This window comes from Aptenodytes patagonicus, chromosome 12, assembly GCF_965638725.1.
Source record: "Aptenodytes patagonicus chromosome 12, bAptPat1.pri.cur, whole genome shotgun sequence".
Lineage (NCBI taxonomy): Eukaryota > Metazoa > Chordata > Aves > Sphenisciformes > Spheniscidae > Aptenodytes > Aptenodytes patagonicus.
In genome coordinates this window covers 13,048,001-13,070,379 of record NC_134960.1, presented here as the reverse complement: position 1 = coordinate 13,070,379, position 22,379 = coordinate 13,048,001, and the positions used below count along the sequence as shown (strand labels likewise).

Genomic DNA, 22,379 nt, shown 5'->3' with positions numbered 1-22,379 from the left:
AATATACAAACACAGAGTTAGGTCTGTTTTGTTGCATGTTACATAGCAAATCTGCAAATGTTTTGAACACGCCAGGCAAACAGTCTACCTAGTACCCAGCAGAGATGTAGACTTGGAGGAAAGCTTCACAGGCTGGGATGCAGCCAGGAGAGCTGGAGGAAGAGGAGAGAGGGTGCAGGATGCTCTGGCTGCATGAAGAGCAGAGGTGCCAGATGTGCGTCTAAGCCCAAGAATACAGATGTGTAGGACCTGTTTGTTTCTTTGTTGTTTTTTTTCCCCCAAGACTTTGAGAATTAATTGCATTGCAAATTGTACTGCAAATATTGGAGAAGAAAATTGCCTTTCCTGACAGGTTAACTCTATTTGGAGACTCTATCATAGCCACCTGGTCTATTTATATGCAGTGCAATTAGTTTTATTGCATAGGCACAAAGAATGGATAGATATGCATGAAACATGCAATAAATAAATAATTCAAGGGTAAATCTTTCTTTTATATTAGAATACCAAAGAGACGATGAAAAAGCATAACCCAATGACAGCAAAATTTGGATTCAGTGAGCCCTGAGGTACCTCTGATACCTTGGAAAAACACTTCTTCAGATGAGACTGAGAGTGTCTCTAAGTCTCTGCAGTACTTTGCTCCCTGTGTCTGCCGGTAAGATCAGTTTATCCTGTGGTGATTTCTCCAGATTTTCTCAAATCCCTTTGAGAATTAAAGCCTAAATGCTTTTTTTTTTCCCCCAGAGGCAGTAATGGAAATAGATACAAGATATTATCAAATAAAAGCCTTTTCAAGCAACACTTTCTGAGAATGTTGAACAGAATGACTTTCCAAACTGAGTCCTGAGGATTAGATTCTTCAAAAAAGTTGCTTTAAAAAAACCCACAGTTGTATGCCCTGAAATAAAACAGAAGGCAGGAAATATATGAATCACAGAAAAAACACCAGCTAGAAAAAGCATACTCCCATAAAGTCTGAATGAACAGAAGGGCAACAGCTAGCAAAATTTAAATAAAACACTGTGAAGGAAGCAGTGCTGTCAGTGCTCCTCCAACCCCGCTGCCAGGACGGGTGAAGCAGTGGTGATGGAGAACAGCTCCACGATGGGCTGAGTCATCCTTCCCTGCACGAGAAACCCAGGCATTCATCTACCTGCTCTGATCCTCTCAGGGCCATCCACCACTATGTTCTCATCTGTTCTGTCCTCTTAACACTGTTTGGGAGTCAGTTCTCACTGCAGAAAAAAACAACCCCAAAACAACCAAAAATTGTCACAGAAATTCAAGTTTCTGCCAGCAACCTTTAAAGCCTAGGTCTGAGGTTTTGCAGACAAGAGGGGAAAAGAAAGACACGTTGCTCTTACTCATATCAGAGTGAGTATTTTGAGCTGACCTGAAAGTTGCTTGGAGATGACTGCAGAATACCGCAAAAAATAAACTGTCTGGAAGTCTTTTCAAATCTCAACTAATGTTTGCACAGGACAAGATATGCTTTGAAAGCCTGTAGTCCAAGTCCCAAAAGGAAAATTTGGTGCAGCAGCTGGAAATCAGAAGGCTTTGCTAGCCTGTTAAATCCTTGCTGTGAACAGCACATGTTGGGCACACTGCTCATTTGGGTTAGACGATGGTTATTCTGTCAAGTCATTAATCTCTATTAGACTGCGCTGTCAGGTACCCACATTTTAACTAATATGCACCAGGAACATCACAACTTTTTGAGTTCAGTCTGCAAAAGGAAGAGGATTTTAAAAATTGGTGAAGTGCTCAAGAAATAGGTGGAATTTAGAAAATTTTTGTATCTATTCAAATGTGGCTGAAGTCTGGATATTTTCACTTTTCATCTCTAGCACAGATGTGAAGTGAGGTCAAAATTCTCTCCTTGCCCTTCTCAGGATGATCACAGACCAAAACACACCTGAAAGTGATACTCCCAGGACAGTCACAGCAAGGGGCTGGCACATTGGGAAGGAGAAAAAGGCAGATTTAAAAGGTGGGGTTTAGCCTTCTTTTGGTATGGAAAATGGATCTACTATTCTGCATCCACCACTCCACCCAAGCTGTGTTGAAAATCCCTGTTGTCCTGCTTGCTGAGGAGGTTTGGAACAGCAGCCAACTTCATGGCAGCAAAAGCGAATTAATCTCTGCGAAAAGGACACAGGAGTGAAGTGGGACTGTCACTAGCTCCAGGTGACCTGCAGCAGGACATGGCACAAGTGTAATATTCTCCACAATGCAGCAAGGAGGAGACCATGGCATGTCCTTAGGGATGTGATAAGGGCCAAAATCAAAATGTCTGCGTCCTCCCTGTCTTCTTCCACCCAAATGCCTCCTCTGAGAGATGGAGGGAAAGGCCTCATGTTTCATTTCAATCAGAAAATGGTTTATTAAACAGGCCCAATAGGAAAAAAAATTAATGTTCTTGGTCTTTGTTAATGTTTAGACCTGACAGTGTTGACAGGTAAGGAGTATTGGGTTTTGGATCTGCAGGCATCAGGGTCTGCTGCTTGTGTGGTGGAAAGCAATTCTTTTATACAACATGTTTTCTGATTTACCTAGTCAGGCTGCCAGACCGTGCCAGTGAGCAAGCACTGCAGAAACGTAAAATAACATGTACAGTGGTAATTCAGGAAGAAAGAAAGTCTTTTTAATAGACTGTTTGGGACACAAAAGAGCTCATGAATTAGCACAGAAATTCCTGGTCAGGTTAGGACTGTTTCTGTGCTCAAGGATGATGTCCAGGTGGATGTTAAACAACTTCAGTGATGGCTACAGTACCCTACTAGTGTCCTACTAAGTTGTGTTTTGAAAATCATGTTAATCAGTCAGTCAATCAATCAGAGGAAGAGATACAGCTTTAAGAGAGGAATATGACTAGGGACTGACCCACCTCCATAATATTTTCATTTACAGCAGTTCAGGAGAACTTGTCCAGTGCTACAGGAGGCACCTTGGTCTGTCTCAAGCACCATGGTGGGTAGTCTGAACTTGACATTTGGTCCTGAGAGAACCCAGAAGCCCGTAGTCTTGGGACTCAGTCAGATTCATACTGAGGTGTCTGACCAAACAGAAAGTGATGAAAGCCACGTAATTGACTTGGGATTCTCCTCTTCACATGAGACAGAGAGATCTTGGGCTTTCTCTTTCAGCTGACACTCACTGTCAGCAAACACAGACATAATTGTGCCTTCTTGTACTGGGAGAAGAAATATACCTTTTGAAACGTCTAAGATGAAATCCTGGCTTTTTTAATGTCAGTGAAAATGCTCCAAATGATTACCCATGGACTCAAAATAGCATCCAAGATGAACTTCTACAGCAAGACTGAATGGTTAGGAGAGCTATATATGCCCTGCAGAGATTAGACAATAGAGAAAAGTTTCTATCGCAAATTCAAGTGCCTTTGGAGAGGAGCAGCCTGTCTTGGGGATGTTGCTGTTAATGCTCTGCTAATGGTGTTGTGTGTGGTGGTCATTGCTCCAGCAAGCACTCAATAAAGCCATTTTGAGAAGAGAAACAAGAAAAACACTACCAGAGAATTACCTAAAGTTTAGATCAGCTGTGCAGCTAGTCTGCAGAGGCGTCATTCTTTGGCATGAAAGCACCAAGCAAATGATAAAGGCTGCGATAATTATCCATGTCAGGCTGCATCCAGCCACCAGCTTGGAGAATGTTTTCTCTTCCCCTTGCTCTGCCTGAGAGCAAAGAACAGCACATGTATGGTAATCACATGCGAAAGAGAAAGAGCATTTGTGTGTCCTGCAATAATTCCCCGACATCTGGCAATTTCAGGTTTGTCAGCTGTCAAAAAATTGCCGCTGTGTTTCTGTATCCCAGACGGTGCAGCTCTGCTCCCTCACCCCTGAACTTGCAGAGGTTTTCAGCACACCCATCACTCAGTAATAACTCGGCTTCTTTTCAAGCAATTTGACTGATGTTCAGTCTAACATGGCCGATACTTGGTAGATGGCAAATATTGGGGGATTTCTCTCCGTCAGAGCATTCATGAGGAAGAAGTTTACAGGCATTTTCTGAAAAAAAATTTTTGCTGTGACACTTAAGATTATCTCCAGCTCCTTCAAATTCAGAGCCATAAACACTTTTTTTTGATCAGTTTGGCACCAAGGTTGGTGGATGTTGGGCTTTTTTAGCCAGTGTGTGTGTGTGTGTCTATTTTTCCTTCTACTTTAAAGAATCTTTCTAATCCTGAAGAAATAGGAAGAATTTCTGGACAAGCAACAGGTTCAAATACACACTTAGTAAGCAGAAATCTTTAAAAGCAGAGTAATTTTATCACAGAAGGCCGAGCCACTTAAATGGAGTGATGCTGATATGGGACTTGTTCAAGTGCAATGCCCGTCACCCTTAGGCCCAAGTGCAGGGAGCGCTGCACCTTCCCAAAACCTTCTCAGAACACATGTGGAACAACCTTAGAGAATTAGTCTCCTCCAAAACACGGCTACAGCTCCCGCTTTTGTTCAAGACAGCCATTCTCTTCTGTGTATTATTCTAGTGATTAAAGCATTGGCTTGGGATGGGGGGATGGAGTGGGGGTCCCCAGACTCAGCTCCCCCTTTCCCTCTGTCCACAACAAGGGGAACCATCGATGTGTTTCTGTAGGCAGCGACGCTCACCCTTTGCTACAGCAGCTCTGCATCTGGCAGAGAAAATTCAAGACTCCCTGGGCCAGAGAATAAAAGAGCACAGAAGGAAGAGCAGAGCTGTAGTCCTCTTCAGATGTTCACACTCTGCTCTGAATGTTTCATTTAGTACAGAATAATCTAATCCATCTCTTTTTAGGGGTTTTTTGTTTGTTTGGGTTTTTTTTGCATTTCCAGTTCCTTCTACTGAGCTGGGTGTTTGCAAACTCTGCCTCAGGTCTGTTTACATAAAAACTTCCTGTACAAAACTGTGATCTCTGTTCTGTATCCCTGAAAAATTAACTCTGAGCCACGCATTTCGACAGCCATAGTCCCAAGGCTGTCCCCAACCCCTTCGCCACCCCCAGGCGAGGCTGTACCGGGAGCATGGGGACCGACGGGGACAGACGGCAGGAGCAAGAGCTCATGACATGGCAAAGGGTGGCATAGACAGGAGAAAGGGGGGAGTTTCCCTTCTGTGTGCCCCACACAGGGGTTCCCCATCCCCTGCGGGTATCAGAGATCAGGGGGTGAAAGGGAGGGAGGAAAACAACATTTTCCCTTCCCGATGCCTTCTCTACACGACCCCCTACGTTTAATTAAGAGCCTGGAGAATCAAACCCCAACATTTTATATAATAAGGCCACATCCAGAGCGCAGTGCCTAACATCTGCTTTACTGGTAATTGGCTCAAAGTGGCAATTTGTCAACGTTTTTAAGATAATGAGCTTCCTATTTGTGTTCCAGCCATCTAAACTTCCAGATAAGGAAACACGCTGTAGCTGTTGCACATCAGCTTCTTTCTGGATACAATACTGCATGTGCCGGTGCCCCTCTCCCACAAGAAAGGAGTGCTGCCCATCAGTGGAGAAGTTAATCAAGTATCTTTTGAAGTCTGGCTGGGTACAGACTCTTTGGATGAAAGATGCTATTTAAATATCAGTTGTCATGATGATGAAAATGATTATGGTTATTTTGGCCATATTAGTAATACTAAGTAATAGTATTTTTAAAAGTACTGAAATCTCTGCACAGAACTCAAATGAAAGCTCTAAATATTGCTTATTAGAATAGCTGGTCAAAATGTTTTCTTCTAAGTATTTATCCTGTGAAAAACTCGTGCTATTCTGTATGCAAAGTTCTGCCATTTACCCTGAAAAACTGCAGACAACAGTAAAACAGAATTGTTTGCCATAAATTGTTTAGGATTTTGGCTTCGTTTTAATTTCACAAGAAAATTTTCAAAGAAAAGGAAGTTTTTAGGATCTCCCACAAAGCCTATGCATCCTTTTCACCAGCTTTATTTGCCTCCTTGTTAGCAGTCACTAGTGGAGATGTGCAGATGGATGCCTTAGAAAAACAGCCCATAAAATATGGGGGGGTTGCTCTTTTTGCTCTTTCTCCATATAATCTAGTAATATATGCCAAAATGCGTCATTTAGTAATATCGGTTTTCATCTGCCCGTATGGCTGCTAGCAGTAGGAAGAGCAGTTCTGATAGCACTTGAAAGATATGTCAAATATTTTTTTGACAAGAGAGAGAAAGGCAGATAATTTAGTGTTTCGGTCCCTGCGAAGACGGGGCTCAGTACAACACATTAAGCCTTGCACCAGCCAAGCCTCCCCTGCAGCCCCTGGCAGTGAGCAACACCTGACATCGTAACGGAGAGCAACGTCCCTGCTAAAACAACGTCCTGTGCATGATGCACCTCCGTCTGCGACAGCTGCAGGTCTTTCCTCTGGATACATCTTTAAGGTGTCTTTTCTTTACTTTAAAGAAGAAACTGTGCCACGTCTGATCAGTAAAGCAAACAGAGCTGTGCCACAAAGCAGCTGGGAACCTGGCTTGCTCTATTGATATAAATCTCATTCCTTTCAAAGTTTTTCTACACTGATGAGGATTCAGAGAGCTCTCTCCAAAATCAGCTACTGAGAGATATTTATTGCTTTATGGTTCCCAGCAGGTTCATATTTGCACTTTGGCTACTGCTGATGAGCAACAACACCAAAGAAACTTAAAGCAACCATAATTATTCTCTATGCTCTTCTGTTCATACCTGTCCAGCGAGATACAGCACAGGTGCAGGATTGACGCTGTGGTGAGCAGGACATCGAGGGACGTTCGGACCAGGCAGAACATCTCTCCATAGATCCAGTTGTCCTGAACCAACTCAATGGCTCCAAACGGCATCACCAGCACTGACACCAGCAGGTCCGCAAAGGCAAGGGAAACAATGAAATAATTGGTCTTGATTTTCCTGCAAGACAGATCACAAAATTAGGGTGGAATAGTTTCAGTGCAGCATCCTCTACATGTGGACAGAGATTTCAGCTTGTGATTGGGTCTAATTTGCTCCATCACACTGAAAGGTCCTCTCTCACGTACTCCTCACTTTATATGGTCAGCTTTCGCTCGTTCCTGGTATCTACAGCTGCATATCCACTGTGTTCTCTGCATGAACATATCTTACTGCTCACACGGAAAAGGCAAATAGATGCTCTCAGGCCTCTGCCTGTGGCTCAGCCTCACAGCTTGCATTGGAGAGTTTGGGGTGGAGGAGGGGGATTTTGTTTTAACTTGTAAATTGAGAAAATCCTTCCAGAAAGCACTGAGGAGAATTTAGACTGAAGCTGTAATTTTAACTCGAAGAGTACTTTTTAAATCATAACAATAAAATAGAATTAAATCCATTAAAAATCCCACGCAGAATATGAATAGAGGCTGTTGAATTTCTCGCTCTGCTCCTCAGGCTGGTCTGACAACTCCCAGGGGTAGCAGCAAGCCTCGAGACAGGAGTTTTGCCTGTGACCCCCCCAAATCACTGGCAGCATTTGCCAAGTTGTGGCAGTGCGGCACAACTGCAACAGGACCTTGATCTGCATGGTTTTCTGATGGGCTTGTCGGGAAATTTGAGATGGAAAAGGGGTAGAGGCCAACCTGCTTCTCCAAGGAATTGCTGCTTAGCTCTGTTTTTCACCGATTTATCTGGTTTTTTTGACATCCAGAGTGCTAAAAATGTAGAGGATGGATACTGAAATGATCCCACCACCATGATGTAAATCCAAGTGGGGATGCACAGAGGCCAGTGTGAGAGTCTGACATCACCGTGGGCAATGCATGGCGAGAGACATCCTTCATTGTGGCGGTTTATGCTCTCGGCTGCGGGCACGGGGCTTTTTAGGCAGGGATTTTCCCCTGTGCCTGCCCGCGGAAGGGCAGGCGGTGGCTGGCTGGGTGGGCTCACCTGAGCTGCCTGTCCCGGCACACAGCCACCATCACCAGCAGGTTCCCCAGGATGGCCATCAGTATAACGGCAGAGATGAAGGTGAGCAGCACGATCTTCTCCGCTACGCCGAAGCCCTCAGTCGAACTGGGGAGCACAGACACAAAAAAAAGAAGATAAAAGAAAAGAAAAGAAGCTGCAGCAGCGCTGGGAGGGGATGGCCTGGGCAGCACTGAGGTGCCAGGCACAAGCACTCATTTTGGCAAGTGTGGGAGCAGCATCCCCACGCCCGTTGCAGCGAGGCAGCCTTCCCACCAAGACCTCGGCACCGTTTCATAAAGAGCAATTCATATTTATGGGGAAAGCTGCGAGGCTTGTGTTCATCAGCAGAAAGGCTACAGGCGGAGGATAGCCGCAACGCCTGCGGCTGCTCATGTCTCCCAGGGGTGGATAAGCCGACATGTACCGCAGAGAGCTGGACTGTGCTGTGCCTGATTTCTGAAAGTCCCTTCCAGTTCAGAGCCTCTGGATGAAAATGTTTTCATTCACTTTTCACCTCAATAAATAATGTTATTTTCTATGCAGAAGTATTTCAGTTTTCTTTCCTTTTGTTTTTCAATTTTTTTCCCAAGGTTTTCCTCAAGATGAGCATTTTACATCTCGAATTTTGAAATCTTCTACATAATCTTTTCCCTTGTTCTCTCTTCCCTTCACTCTGTGCCACGGAACAAGAGGCACCCTGGCTTTTTTTTTTTTTTCTTTTTCACTTGGTAACTTTTCCAGAATTAGGGAAAAGAAAATAAACTTTTTTTAAAAGGAAGTGCCCAATTTCCCCCTACCCTGACAGAAATAATTTCTTTCAGTTAATGAAGAGAAAGAAAAGAAGAAGGAAGGATAACATGAAAACACAATGTTGGACATATTTTAAGTCTGCATTTCTACAAATATCTTGTTAAATGTTTCAAAAAAAGTTGTTGGGGTTTTTTTTGGAGCCTGCAAAGCAGGAAGGTAATACACAGCATGCAATAAATACTCCTCAATTCCTCATAAAATCGGTTTTATTACAAAATTTTGAGCCACTTTTCCTTTAAAGCTATTTCTAATTATGTATCCAGAGCAAAATGCGTCCTAAACCTTCACCTGCTTGTGTAACTTTCCCTATTACATTACACAGGTGAAAACGGGTGTTTGTTCATGTTATCAAGTGTGGCTAGAAATAAACTGGCATTAAGAGCAGCACTTGACACTAATTCAGCAGGGAAATTTCTTCACAGCGTACGGAGCTGGTATTTGGCACCCAGGAATAATGTTGTGAAATTGTTCAGGTAATTGAAAAACTGAACTGTTACTCTGTTTTACTTTGACTTCCTCTGGGATCACTTTTTATTTACTAAATACATTCCAGACTTTTACACTTTATCTCACTGAATTCTCCTGATTTTGGCAAAGCTAAAAAAGATTAGAGACTGCTGAGGTCCTGCCTCCGCTACCTGTGCTATTTTAATAAGCTTCTAGTGACTGACTTCACCCTGAGCCTGCATTGCGGAACATCCACTTAATCACAATCTCCATTTTTGTCCCTAAAAGCAATGCCACTTTGAGTATGACTTTTTTGCCCACTGCCAGATGCACCAGTGGGTCAGACGGCAGCCTGCTGAGGTTGGACTCTTCATATTGAGTATGAACAATATCTTAGGAATTCCTTGATTGTCAATGTTTTATGAGGAAATACATCACTGGGTATCGGTTCATCCAGACGGGTGAGGATCTTTATAAGCAAATAAAGAAGAGAAAAGGAGATGCCCTGGCTTCACGCTAGTTTCATAGAAAAACACAGCACTAGGCAGATATATGCAGGCTCAAAAACAAGTGCAATTATACGGCTATAATAAGAAAGAGGTCCAAGGCAACTGCATATCCTAGCTTCATTAATGTATGTCCGTATGCCAAGTAGTGCTTTCTCACCTGTGAGAGCACAGGTAGCTTTTAATTCCAGATAATCTCCTGTGATAAAACTAAGAGATTAATAAATGTCACATAGAGTGGACAGTTGGGTGTATCCCACCTCTCTACGAGGTTTTCAGGCAAAAAGTCCCTGAACACTGCCAGGCACGTGTCCTTCTGGAGGTGGGTTGTTGGGGTACCAGTGTACCAGGAGAGGGGGTACGGGTGGCTCAGGACGAAGGGTACCCAGTAAGGAAGTGGGTTTAGTCTTGTGTTGGAATGAATGATCCTAGCCCAGAGGCAAGGGCATGACTGCTTCTTTTGCCGTGTCGGTTTTCAGTGCTGTCAGTAAATCCACTCCTGCTTAATGGAGGAAGGTCTCTGGTGTTAATGCTGAAGGGGTCAGATGGAGCCATGGGTTCGCATCCAGCAAGACACTTATTTTTGTGCAAGCCAATTATAGACGCTAAGATAGGAGAAAGGCAAAGTCAAGATGTGTTTTTATTCAGCATCTGAAAGAGTTTGCACTTAATTAGAAAGAGTTGTCTGCTGAACTTAGCACAACTTCAATGAGGGCAATTAAGGCTCCAAGAAGCTGGTAGCTCTGGGCAAATCCTTCGGTGCATTTAGAAATGTTGATAAGGCTTTGTCTGAACTAAATGTGGCTTTCCCAGTTTTTATTGGAGAGCGTTGCTTCCTGATGCCTTGGGTCATTAGTTCTTGAACAGCTCTTGCAACGAGTGGGTTCTATGTCTGCAGTTCTTGCAGTTACACTGCAATTATTGCCTGCAATTTGCCTACATTGGTCCAGTCATACTTCCTCCCGTCTGACAGAATAAAATCCCTATTGATCAAAAGGATCTGCCTCATCCATCATCCTGTCTCTGACAGTGGCCTGTGGGAGATGAAATGCCTACATGCGTACAGCAGTGCCTCCCTTGCATGGTCTCTCATGCCACAAAGGTCTGTGTCACAGTGGGCTTGTGTTTAATAGCTCTTGGTGGATTCCTTTGCCTTCCCCCTCTCTGGCCTGTCTTTTGAATTCTCAGTACATGGTGAACACTATCTCTGGGCAGCTTTCCTCCTTGGTCTCGTAGTAACATGCTAAATGCAAAATCAAGCAAATAGCATCAGTTTCTGTGCTTCTCAATCACCAGTGACCACCCCAAATTGCATACAGAGACTCTTTCCTCAAAATTAAAGGTGATTGGCATCTAATTCCTTATCCTAATACTAAAATCCCAAGCCACCCTGCAGAACTGGTCACTGGCCACACAGCTGCTCCTAGAAAAGGATGTCATTCCTTCCACGCATCTAGAAATCACTCTCCCCCTCTCCCATCCATCTCGATGTTCTTCTGATCTGAAAGACTTCATTTTCCCCAGTAGCAAAATCCTGTATTGGAGATTTTGGGAGGCTGGAAGCTGGGAGCTGCTGACATATGAATCTGCACTGCAGTAAAGTGCTTTGGAAAAGGATGAACAGCCAGGAGCGGGTCCTCCCCTGTGGGCACCACACACAGGGGGATGCACAAGGCGATCCTCCTCTGCTGGAGCTGCACAGACTGCCCTGGGCCCACCGCTTGCCCTCCTCCTGCAGATGGCTGCTGCACAGCTGGGGAAGGTCAGACATCAGTCTGATGGTCATGCCATGCCATCAGACATCAGTCTGATGATCATACCAAGCATCAGTATTTTGAGCACAATCAAATGCCAGAGCCTTCATTAATAATGTTCATCAGCAGAAGATGACACCATGAAAATTACAGGGAAATGGAAAAGAAACAATTTCTGCTAAGGCAGGTCTCAGCCACAGGCCTTCTAGCTGGGTACTGGGTGAGATGAAAAGCCTCAGGAACAATGGGGATGCCGGGATCAAAGGCACCTTCACTGCCCAGCTGTAATTGTACCTGTCTAAATAAGCCTTCACAATAGACTAACATTGCTCTGTGGCTGCATCTGTGAAACAAAATGTCAAACTACACTGAATAGCACCATACAAAAGATGTTCCTTTTCCTCCCAAGTGAGCATGGCAGCACATACATGATGGAACAGTGGTAAAGAGGATGATGATAGTTTAGTTTATACAGAGCCAGGCAGAGAGTTAGATTTATATTTTGTCTTATCTAGCTTTGCCTGTCCTTCTGCTGTTCCTAAACAATTCTCATCACTGCGTTATTTGAGCACCTTGCATCTGCACTCTGCAGCGTGTACAGAGGGGGAGAGACACCACCCTCGTCCCCGAGCCCTGCCAGAGGGGTGAGCTGGCCATAGGCCATGGACGGGGCTTCTCACTCCACCAGCCTTGGGAGGGGGGCTGGTGACTGAGCCTGCTGGCTCTTTTTTGGGGGAAGCCCCAGGGTTTTGAGGCTGCCTGCTGAGAGATCCCTGACCCCTCCTTGCAGCAAGGATGCTGGCTCTCAGGCTGGCGGCTGTGCTGCCCAACGAAAGGCACTTGGTGTCAGGATGCCCTGGGACCTCATCCCACGGAGGGACGAAGAGAGGAGGAGTGAAGCATTTTGATTTGAACTGTTCCTTGAATGAGCTGCTCTGATCCTAATGGCAATGGGTTTACACTTGGACATAAACATTTCACAGTAATCAAGACAACATGTAGTAAGTGCATGGGTGAACTTAACTGCCCGCTCTCCTCCCGCTGGAAAGCTGCTGTGCCTATACAGAAAACCCCGACAAATGTCCAGGCTGCCGCCTGCTATTGCCACCAAAAGGATGGCCCTGTCCCCAGGCACCAGAGCAGGCTCTTCACATCGCGGTCGCTCCTCAGGAGCACCGCATCCCTTCTGTCAAGGTGTAGCCTCCACTGCTCCCTCCCTGGCGATGACAGCATCCACGTGCTGCACAGCTGGGCGAGGTAGCGCCGCAGAGGCAAGCCGGGTGCCCTGGCCTGCTGCTGACTGCTCAGTGCAGACTGCTCCCCTCGGGATGGGCGCAGGAGGTTCTGCAGGGTGTGGGGGGGAGGGAGCTTGAGGGATGTCAGAGAAAAGGGCTCTGGAGGTGGAGATAAATGATGATTTTCACCGTGCAGCTAGGACAGAAATAGCTGGAGACACCTCTATGATCTTCCTTAGCAGCAGGATTTTCTGCATTGAAGATAAAACTCCAACAGCTGCAAGGAAGTTATAACTGGCCAAGTTTGGTGCTTTGGGGAGGAAGATGATTGACACTGAATTTCAGCTAAGCAATGACACCCGGAGTGCAGGGATGTGGGTTTGGGTGGAAGGGAGATTTGTCCTTGCAAGGCAGGTATTGGCCATCTCCTTGTGTAAGAACCCCAGACGTTTTCCACTCATTTTGGCTCATGAAGGACAGAGACCATAATAGCAGGTGAAGACTTAGATCTGCTCTGTGTTCCCAGACATCTTCCTGCGGGAACAAACTTACTGCCCAGGACAGAGACCTCCACCCCCTCCAGCCTCATCAGCTGCAGAGAGCTGTGCAAGTGAATAGACACTGAAGAGAATTCCCCACCACAGGTCTTCTTTGGTGCACAGAGATTTTGAGTTTTATTCATCAAAACAATCTCCAGAAATGCCAAAGGAGGCCAGCACTGAGCCACATTTCACCTGATGTTGCCCTGCTTTGAAGACCGAGGGATGTTTCAGCTTCAGCCAGGAAGCAGGGCAATGTTTTAAGCCCACATTTCCTATCCGGTGTACACAGGCAACCCTGCCGTGAAGTTGGTGACATCCTGGTCTGCACCATTTGACTTGGCTTGGCCACAGCCCAGGGCTCTGAACAGAGACCGGCTGGTCAGAAACACACACCAGCACACTTATCTATGGAGCATTTGCTGTAATAATAGTTTCAGAAGCATTTGGGAGATCTCACCAAAGAGTATTTCTCTCGTGCCGTGTTGTATTGCTCCCCTGGGGAACATTAAATAGGAATATGCATCATTGGGGGTGCAGGAAGGATGTTCATCTGGGCTATGCTTCTGTACATCTGCCTTTTGAATAATCTATCATCGAGTAGGAATATTTGTTAATTATTCAGTCTCAGTAATTCAAAGCTGTTAATAATGGAAGAAGTGGATATGGCTGTAAATTAAAATCAATGGTTTGCATAACATCTTTGATCAAATCTGAGTGCTCTGGCTTCCAAGCATGCTTCCCTGTTTAATAAAGCAGAGATTGACGGGTTTGCTATTATGAGGAAATGAGATTCAGACAAAATGATTGTTGGTTAGTAGAAATATAGAAATCGCTTAAGGAAAAAGGTGAAATACTGATGTGGAATGAATGCTTAAAACCCATACATGGACACATCTAAAAGGCTCTTCTGTATAGTCATTAATGTGAAGAAAAAAAGTGTAATTATTTTTTCAAGCTCAATTTCTACTTTCCTGTAAACACCCCAACTTTTCTAAATGACCTCCAGTGCTTTGCATATTTTATGCAGCAATTAAACTGCATAGATCAGTCATGTTGGTAAGACCACGCACATTGCTCCTCTGGTTTTCGTTACATATCACACCCTGACCTCCCTGCCACTACAGTGGGAAAAAAATCACTAATAAATAGCTCAGTGCTGAGAGCACCTTGGGCACTGCACAGACACTCCTGTGGGAGTGAGAGAGATGGAAAAGAGAGCGAGGGTTGAATAAATAGGACTTTTCTTTTGGGGGCAGAGGAGGACAGCAGATAAAAAGGAGGCTGGATGGCCCATTTCCAAACTGGAGAGGAATGACTCTGCTTGCAGAGGTAACCTGGAGCATCTCCTGGAGGTAGCCAGGGATCGTAGCGAGCACTTCATAACAAGGGACGTGTGTAATTCTCACTGAAAAAGATTAAAAGCTCAGAGCAGTGAGTTTTACCAGGGTAGCTTAGAAAAGAGCTTTCTTCTTGATTTGACAATGGCCTCAAAGTGTATGGGGAATACGTGGAGGGGTCGGTCTGCTTTGTTTTCAACCAAGCCATGGCTTTTCACTCTGTAACTCCAGCTGACGTGATATTTCATATAGGTCTTTAACTACAAATAAGCTGTCATTTGCCTTTCCTCCTTTCTACTCCCCTGATTATTCCTAGGCATAAAATCATAGGCTGAGAGTTAAACACTTAAAAATCAAGATGTTATTTTATGAGTAAACCTAACAAAGCGTGTCTCAGTATAGAAACATGACAATAGGGAAGATATTATTTGATCTATGGCTTTCCAGCTGTTACCATATTCTTTTCTACTGCCACCTAAAAATATTAATCAGAAGTCAGCATTAATCCAGAAGCATATAATTTCTTTTAATGCCTTCAAATGCTACACTGCCTGTGCTGTTTCGCTTCAGACTGTGCAGATGGCAGGACAACTTCTAACAGATTCAAATCAATTATGTACTTCACTTCTGTTTTAGAAACAGATTGAAATTAATTAAAGTATTGACAAGCCAGAAATAAACAGCATTCCACGTATCAAAATAACTCAGTCATATGATTGATTAGTTTATTTGAGTGCTTTTTGGTTTTTTTAACTAAATAAATTGCGGCAATGGGGCAGATGGGAAAGGATGAGGTTTTCTCCTTTTATGCTGGTTTGAACCTCAGAAACGTTCTGCAAACTGGCTTGCTTCCACTGACGGCGTGGGGCTGAAAACGCACCACACTATTGCAAAGAGCAGCAGCTCAAGTGGGACCATGAACGGTGAAACGAGGACTTCAGACCACCTCCTCCTGAACAAAACTACTGATAACATCACTGATCCTGCACGTCCGCTCCACGTGTCTCCTGGAGGCTGAATGCTATAGTGCTTCAGAGAATTAAGTGTTTTAAGCAGCTGATAATACTGATTGAAATCAATTGTCAAGATGAAGCAAAGAAGACAGGCTATTTAAATGCTTTAAAAATTGCCATGTGTGGGCTGCACAGTCAATCAGTACGTGCTAGGAGCACACTCCCATTTGGGAGCGGGTGCGTGCTGGAGCTGCCAGACACTGCGGGACCTCAGGAGACATTGGGGCCAGAGCAATGGCTCCAGCTCTGCACGCACCTCAGGCTTTGAGACTGCCCCGATTCAGGCTGACAGGCAAGGCACGAGGGGCTCCAAGTAACAAAGCCAGAAAAAAAGGAGCTTTCTGCTGGTCCATGCAATTTTCTTAGCTTACACCAGCAGAAGTTCCTGCCTTTTCTGGATGGAAATTGGATCTCGGACTGAAAACTGATCCTGAACAATGCGATCCTTTACCACGATCTTCATACAGATGAAGGTCTGAGACCTTGAGAGACAGCAGTTTGCACAGTTACATGGGAAATGTGCAACAGAGGTAGGAAACAAACCCAGACGCAGCGAGTGTCCGTCACTGCCTAAGCCTTAGGGTCTCTCCCCTTGCAGGGAAGTTAGGCGGGAGTCCAGCAGCCACGTCCGTCTCCACTTTTCATACAATGAAGGATGAAACGCTGGCTCTGCTCTTTCCCAGGCAGCAGATCAAGTGTTACATAATTTACACCCACATATGAATGGATATTGCTGCAAGGCTGATGCATGTAAGTACAATCCTTATAAAAACCATTAGACTGTCACCGAAAATATAAGCTAAAATTAACTTATGAAATTAGCATTAGATTAAGATCATGGTATTTACATAGAAGAAAGGCAGCTGCTTACTTTGTTTGGGATCCACTAACAACTACCGGAGGAGAGCTCTTGTGCAAAGCCCTGTGCAATCACAAATGGCAATCTTACACATCTACCTGGAGTTTGCAGGACCTTGGCACTATGTTTTGTTCCTTATAATATATTTTCAAGTCTTTAAATTTTACTCCCAATGCCCCCTTCACATGCTGAATATTCCCCTTTTATTTTCACATAAATATAACAATACTTTTCGGATATGCAGGGTCTACTTATTTTAATGAGGTTACCAAATACTCTACAACTATGAAAAAAACATATCTCTGGCTTAGGCATAGGTAGGAATTTAGGCACACTACAAAGTGCAGCAGAGATGTTGTAACAATCATTTCTCCTTTGTAAATGCTGAATAAAACCAAAGATCAAACATGCCTTTAATCAGAAATGTCTTGATCAGTTCCCAATTAGAATTGCTCCTCAGAAGTAAGCCCACTGCATCTACCAATCTACGTGTCAGTTTAATGAAGAACAGAAGATGAAAGAAACACAAAAATAAACCTGACTTTTGGTGTTTATTCCATATTAATAATGTGATTATCCTCTATTTTCCAGATAAGTGGCTCTTGCCTATCTCATGTCATATGGAAGTCTTAAACAGAGCAGGCTGCATGTTAAAAATGACAAATACAACATAGCTATGCTCAGGAGATCTGATTTAATGAAGCAACTTATTTCCCAGCAGCATTCCCATTAATTGTCATTCATTTCACTTCCATATTCTATAAATGTTGAAGACAGAGTTTAGTATGTACTTTTGAACAAGAATGTTTGTAATTCAGTTATTGTACAAAAGAATTTTACTTTACAGAGACATAAGCAACATCACCATTACACATACACGTACTACTATCTCAAGGTTTATCTCGGTAGTTTAGAAACAGGGAGTAACTTGATGCAGCTCTGTGACATAACCTCCTCTGGCACAGGAGCAAGCTGGGAAAATCAAGGTTTAGACTCATGCTAAACATACTCTGAGTGCCCAGATTTCTCACAGAAACCTGTGTGACGCCTCCTGCAATAACCAGGTGCAAAACTGGGGTGCACTGAGACTGATCAAGCAGAGCCCACTACTCTTCAGGAGTTAGCTGCTGCTCCTGGGCTAAAAGCATTTGTTTCCCTGTCTTATTACAACTTTTCCTGCAAAAACCAAAAAGTAAGCCCTGCCCTATCCCCACAGATTTGCTTGCCCAAAGATAACTCTATCAAAACACCATAATGGCAGTGCTTAGTCTTTATTGGCATTCTCGTACTGAGTTCTCATTTTCAAACGAGGGAAAACTTTGTTCCCATCTTTGCCAAAAGCCTGGAAGTTGCAAGATTTTCAAATCAAAAAGCATGAAGGGCCTGCTCTGCTTTTGCAAGCAATATTTGCAGTCAGGGAAATATTGTTAAATGAGAGGCATTCAGTCAAGACCGATGGAAGAGTCCTGGCATCAGGCTGTATATTAAAATATCCAGGCTGTGTACTTTTCCCACTGCTTGTTTACACCTTGGACAATAAAAGACAAATACAGCTATTGGCTCTCTAACTTCTAATATTTCCTGGATAGTTTTCCAGTTTCAGGAACCTAGAAGAATGAAAGAGTTTCTTGTTGTTACCCCTGCTAATGGAAGACTTGGCACAGACAAGATAATAAATTGATTTCTGGAATACATTTTATTTGAGACACCCCCCAGACACCCCGTGTGTCTCTGAGCCACATGAAACCAGTTCCCAGCTCATTCATTACCAGACAATAGCAGAAGGTAGTTTCACTTCTTTTTTGAAGACAACATAGGATTGTATGTCCCAATGAGTTTTTTTAAGGCACAGTATGGTGGAGTTCATCTGTTCAGCTCCCAAGGTGTGTGCCCCTTGAAGTATTTGACTGAGTGATTGCCTTGTGTCCCCAGGGAATGGTGCGTCTCCTTAGTCCCTTCTCCAGTGCCACAATTTCTGAACTGCCCAACCAGCTCGCTGTACCCTGACACAAAACACATCAGTCAAGCGGGATAAAAGTCATCTTTGAGATGTCATGCATTTCCAACTCTGCTACCACATTTTGAGCTTTACTATAAAGACCAGAGTTTGGTAAAGCTAATTCCAGAGGTGGCAGCCAGAAACCTTCCACCCCCAGAGTACGTGTTCATCAGCTCATTTTGTATGAACCTCGCTCTTGTATTTAGGCTCCAGATAGGCGTCCTTTCTAAGCAAGGACATGGAAAGTCATAGAATCATAGAATCATAGAATCATTAAGGTTGGAAAAGACCTCTAAGATCATTGAGTCCAACCGTCAACCCAGCACCACCATGCCCACTAAACCATGTCCTTAAGCGCCTCATCTACACGTCTTTTAAATACGTCCAGGGATGGGGACTCAACCACTACCCTGGGCAGCCTGGTCCAATGTTTAACCACTCTTTCAGTAAAGACATTTTTCCTCACGTCCAATCTAATCCTCCCCTGGCGCAACTTGAGGCCATTTCCTCTCGTCCTATCGCTTGTTACTTCGGAGAAGAGACCAACACCCACCTCGCTACAACCTCCTTTCAGGTAGTTGTAGAGCACGATAAGGTCTCCCCTCAGCCTCCTTTTCTCCAGGCTAAACAACCCCAGTTCCCTCAGACAATCCTCAGAAGACTTGTTCTCCAGACCCTTCACCAGCTTTGTTGCCCTTCTCTGGATGAGCTCCAGCACCTCAATGTCCTTCTTGTAGTGAGGGGCCCAAAACTGAACACAGTATTCGAGGTGCGGCCTCACCAGGGCCGAGTACAGGGGCACGATCACTTCCCTGCTCCTGCTGGCCACACTCTTTCTGATACAGGCCAGGATGCCATTGGCCTTCTTGGCCGCCTGGGCACACTGCCGGCTCATGTTCAGCCGGCTGTCGACCAGCACCCCCAGGTCCTTTTCCGACAGGCAGCTTTCCAGCCACTCTTCCCCAAGCCTGTAGCGCTGCATGGGGTTGTTGTGGCCCAAGTGCAGGACCCGGCACTTGGCCTTGTTGAACCTCATACAATTGGCCTTGGCCCATCGATCCAGCCTGTCCAGGTCCCTCTGCAGAGCCTTCCTACCCTCGAGCAGATCAACACTCCCGCCCAGCTTGGTGTTGTCTGCAAACTAACTGAGGGTACACTCAATCCCCTCATCCAGATCATTGATAAAGAACTTGAACAAGACTGGCCCCAAAACTGCTCGTGACCGGCCGCCAACTGGATTGAACTCCATTCACCACAACTCTCTGGGCCCGGCCGTCCAGCCAGTTTTTGACCCAGCACAGAGTACACCTGTCTAAGCCGTGAGCCGCCAGCTTCTCGAGGAGAATGCTGTGGGAGACGGTGTCAAAGGCCTTACTGAAGTCCAGGTAGACCACATCCACAGCCTTTCCCTCATCCACTAGGCAGGTCACCTGGTCATAGAAGGAGATCAGGTTGGTCAAGCAGGACCTGCCTCTCATGAACCTGTGCTGGCTGGGCCTGATCCCCTGGTTGTCCCGCTCATGCCTTGTGAGCGCCCTCAAGATGAACCGCTCCATAATCTTCCCCGGCACCGAGGTCAGGCTGACAGGCCTGTAGTTCCCCGGATCCTCCTTCCGGCCCTTCTTGTAGGTGGGCGTCACATTGGCAAGCCTCCAGTTGTCCGGGACCTCCCCCGTTAACCAGGACTGCTGATAAATGATGGAGAGCGGCTTGGCGAGCTCCTCCGCCAGCTCCCTCAGCACTCTCGGGTGGGTCCCATCCGGCCCCATAGACTTGTGAGTGTCCAGGTGGCGTAGCAGGTCATTAACTGCTTCCTCTTGGATTATGGGGGGTTCATCCTGCTCGCCGTCCCTGTCTTCCAGCTCAGGGGGCTGAGTACCCTGAGGGTAACTGGCCTGACTATTAAAGGCTGAGGCAAAGGCGGCATTAAGTACCTCAGCCTTTTCCTCATCCTCAGTGACAATGTTCCCCCCCGCATCCAATAAAGGATGGAGATTCTCCTTGGCTCTCTTCTTGTCATTAATATATTTGTAAAAACATTTTTTGTTGTCTCTAACGACAGCGGCCAGATTGCGTTCTAGCTGGGCTTTTGCCTTTCTCATTTCCTTTCTGCACGACCTAACGAGATCCCTGTACTCTTCTTGAGTCGCCTGCCCCTTCTTCCACAAGCGGTAAACTCTCCTTTTTTTCCTGAGTCCCAGCAAGAGCTCCCCGTTCAGCCAGGCCGGTCGTCTTCCCTGCCCGTTCTTCTTATGGCGTATGGGGACAGCCTGCTCCTGCGCCTTTAAGACTTCCTTCTTGAAGATCGTCCAGCCTTCCTGGACCCCTTTGCCCTTGATTCAAGAACAGAGCACTTAAATTTCTTGTTTTATTTAAACCTCCTTCTACATCCCCAGCTAAGTGCACGTTCTGAATACTCTCCACAAAAGCCTCATCACATTTCTCACTTCAAATAAACATGAGAGGATGTCAACCTGGGCAAGCAGCAAGACAGAGGAAAAGCAAACAGTTGGGACTGCTTTGTAGATGGTAAATGCAGACACTCAGCTCAGATGCAACCCAGATCCCACCCAGGAGTCACTACCAGCACATTTCTCTGAGGCCAGTCTAAGAAGCTCTGGAAGTATTTGTTCAGTTGTGATTTCCTTTGGCTAACAACTGCAAGAGCTTCCAGGAGGAATGTCTCACCGTGCTCGTCTGCAGAAGCCCCTGACAAAGATTCCTAGAAAGAGCCGTTCCTGGAGAAGAGAGCAATGCGAAGGGAGACACCTTCTTCCCCTCAAAGGAGTGAAATGACCTAGAGGTTTCTTGGTGGCATCAGGTATGGACTCTCCACTCACAGGTTCTATGAACTTCAAGTTTGATCCACAACTGGGAGCTAGCTGCTGCCTCTCCCAGCTATCTTGGTGCAGGCTGATTTTAAAAATCCGTTTCAGTTTGATAACTGGCCACTTGCGAATAAATTACACCCTGATATGCTGGGTACCACAGGTCTATAATTTTCCCTGCCACTGACTGAGGAAACTGGTCCAAGAACTGTGAGGGGTAAAAAGGAAGAAAAGCTCAAGGGGAAAACAGAGAGATAGAGCCAGCAGCACCGCAATGATACTGCTTATGGTATCCTGGTTCAAGAACTATCAGATAAGTTCTTCAGACTAGAAAATAAGCCATGAAGCTGCATATCAAAATGGATGACAAACTAAGAGGAGCCCTATTGGAAATACAACCTACTGCTCAGACATACTTGGAAACAAGCAAAGGCCTGGAGAGCTGAAATTTGATAAAATAGAGCAGAAACACAGGATCAGTTTGAGGGTTTAAAAGCCTATGGAGGAAGAAAGGCTGGGCATGTCCGCTGTATCATGTGGCCCTTTTTGTAAAGTTTTGAGACAAGCGAAGAAGAAAGAGGTAAGGTGCCTGCACCCAGCATCTTAGATACACCTAGAAAATGACACTGCAAACACAATGCTCTTTTCAAGTGTCAGAGAAGGGACCGAGCAAGCCCAGAGGCACAAGGCTCAAAAAAAGACAACAGACTACAACAACCGTTTGTTTTTGTGGGTAATTTGTTCCATGTCAGAGGAGGGAAACTGGCTCCCAACCCGGGGTCGGCAGATTCCTGGCAGTGCTGAGCAGCCAGGCTGCTCATCCGGGGGTAACCAGGGAAGCATGTTCACATTGGGCTTAAATTCTCTGCTTAGGGGGTCTGCAAGGCTGTTGGAAATGCAATAGCACCTGCCAATCACAAAGCACTGAAAACCTTAATTAGTGACATTTCTGGAAAGCTGGTGTAGTGCATTTTAACTGAGGATGAGTACAGAAAGTTAGTTTGTTTTGTGATTAATTTTCTGGCCATTTAAACTTTGCTACTAACTTCAACAGGTATTTCAGGTGAGGGACACTGTTAGCTGAATCAGTTTACAGCTTTGAGCTCCAGTGAAAATTTCTGTTTTACAGTGTGTCACCCAGAG

At 45.1% G+C, this 22,379-nt stretch overlaps 1 protein-coding gene across 6 annotated transcripts in view; it reads right to left on the bottom strand.

Moving 5' to 3' along the window:
- HTR4 (5-hydroxytryptamine receptor 4) overlaps positions 1–22,379 on the bottom strand; it is a 151,402-nt gene that overhangs the window by 71,339 nt on the left and 57,684 nt on the right. For all 6 annotated transcript variants that reach the window (XR_012996350.1, XR_012996351.1, XM_076349909.1 and 3 more), the window contains exons 3-4: positions 7,886–8,011; positions 6,698–6,898 (exon numbers count right to left, since the gene is read on the bottom strand). Coding sequence is in view for 4 of the 6 variants with exons in the window: in XM_076349909.1 (XP_076206024.1) it covers positions 6,698–6,898; positions 7,886–8,011 (327 nt within the window). In the remaining 2 variants the exon portion in view is untranslated. The remainder of the gene's footprint in view (positions 1–6,697; positions 6,899–7,885; positions 8,012–22,379) is intronic.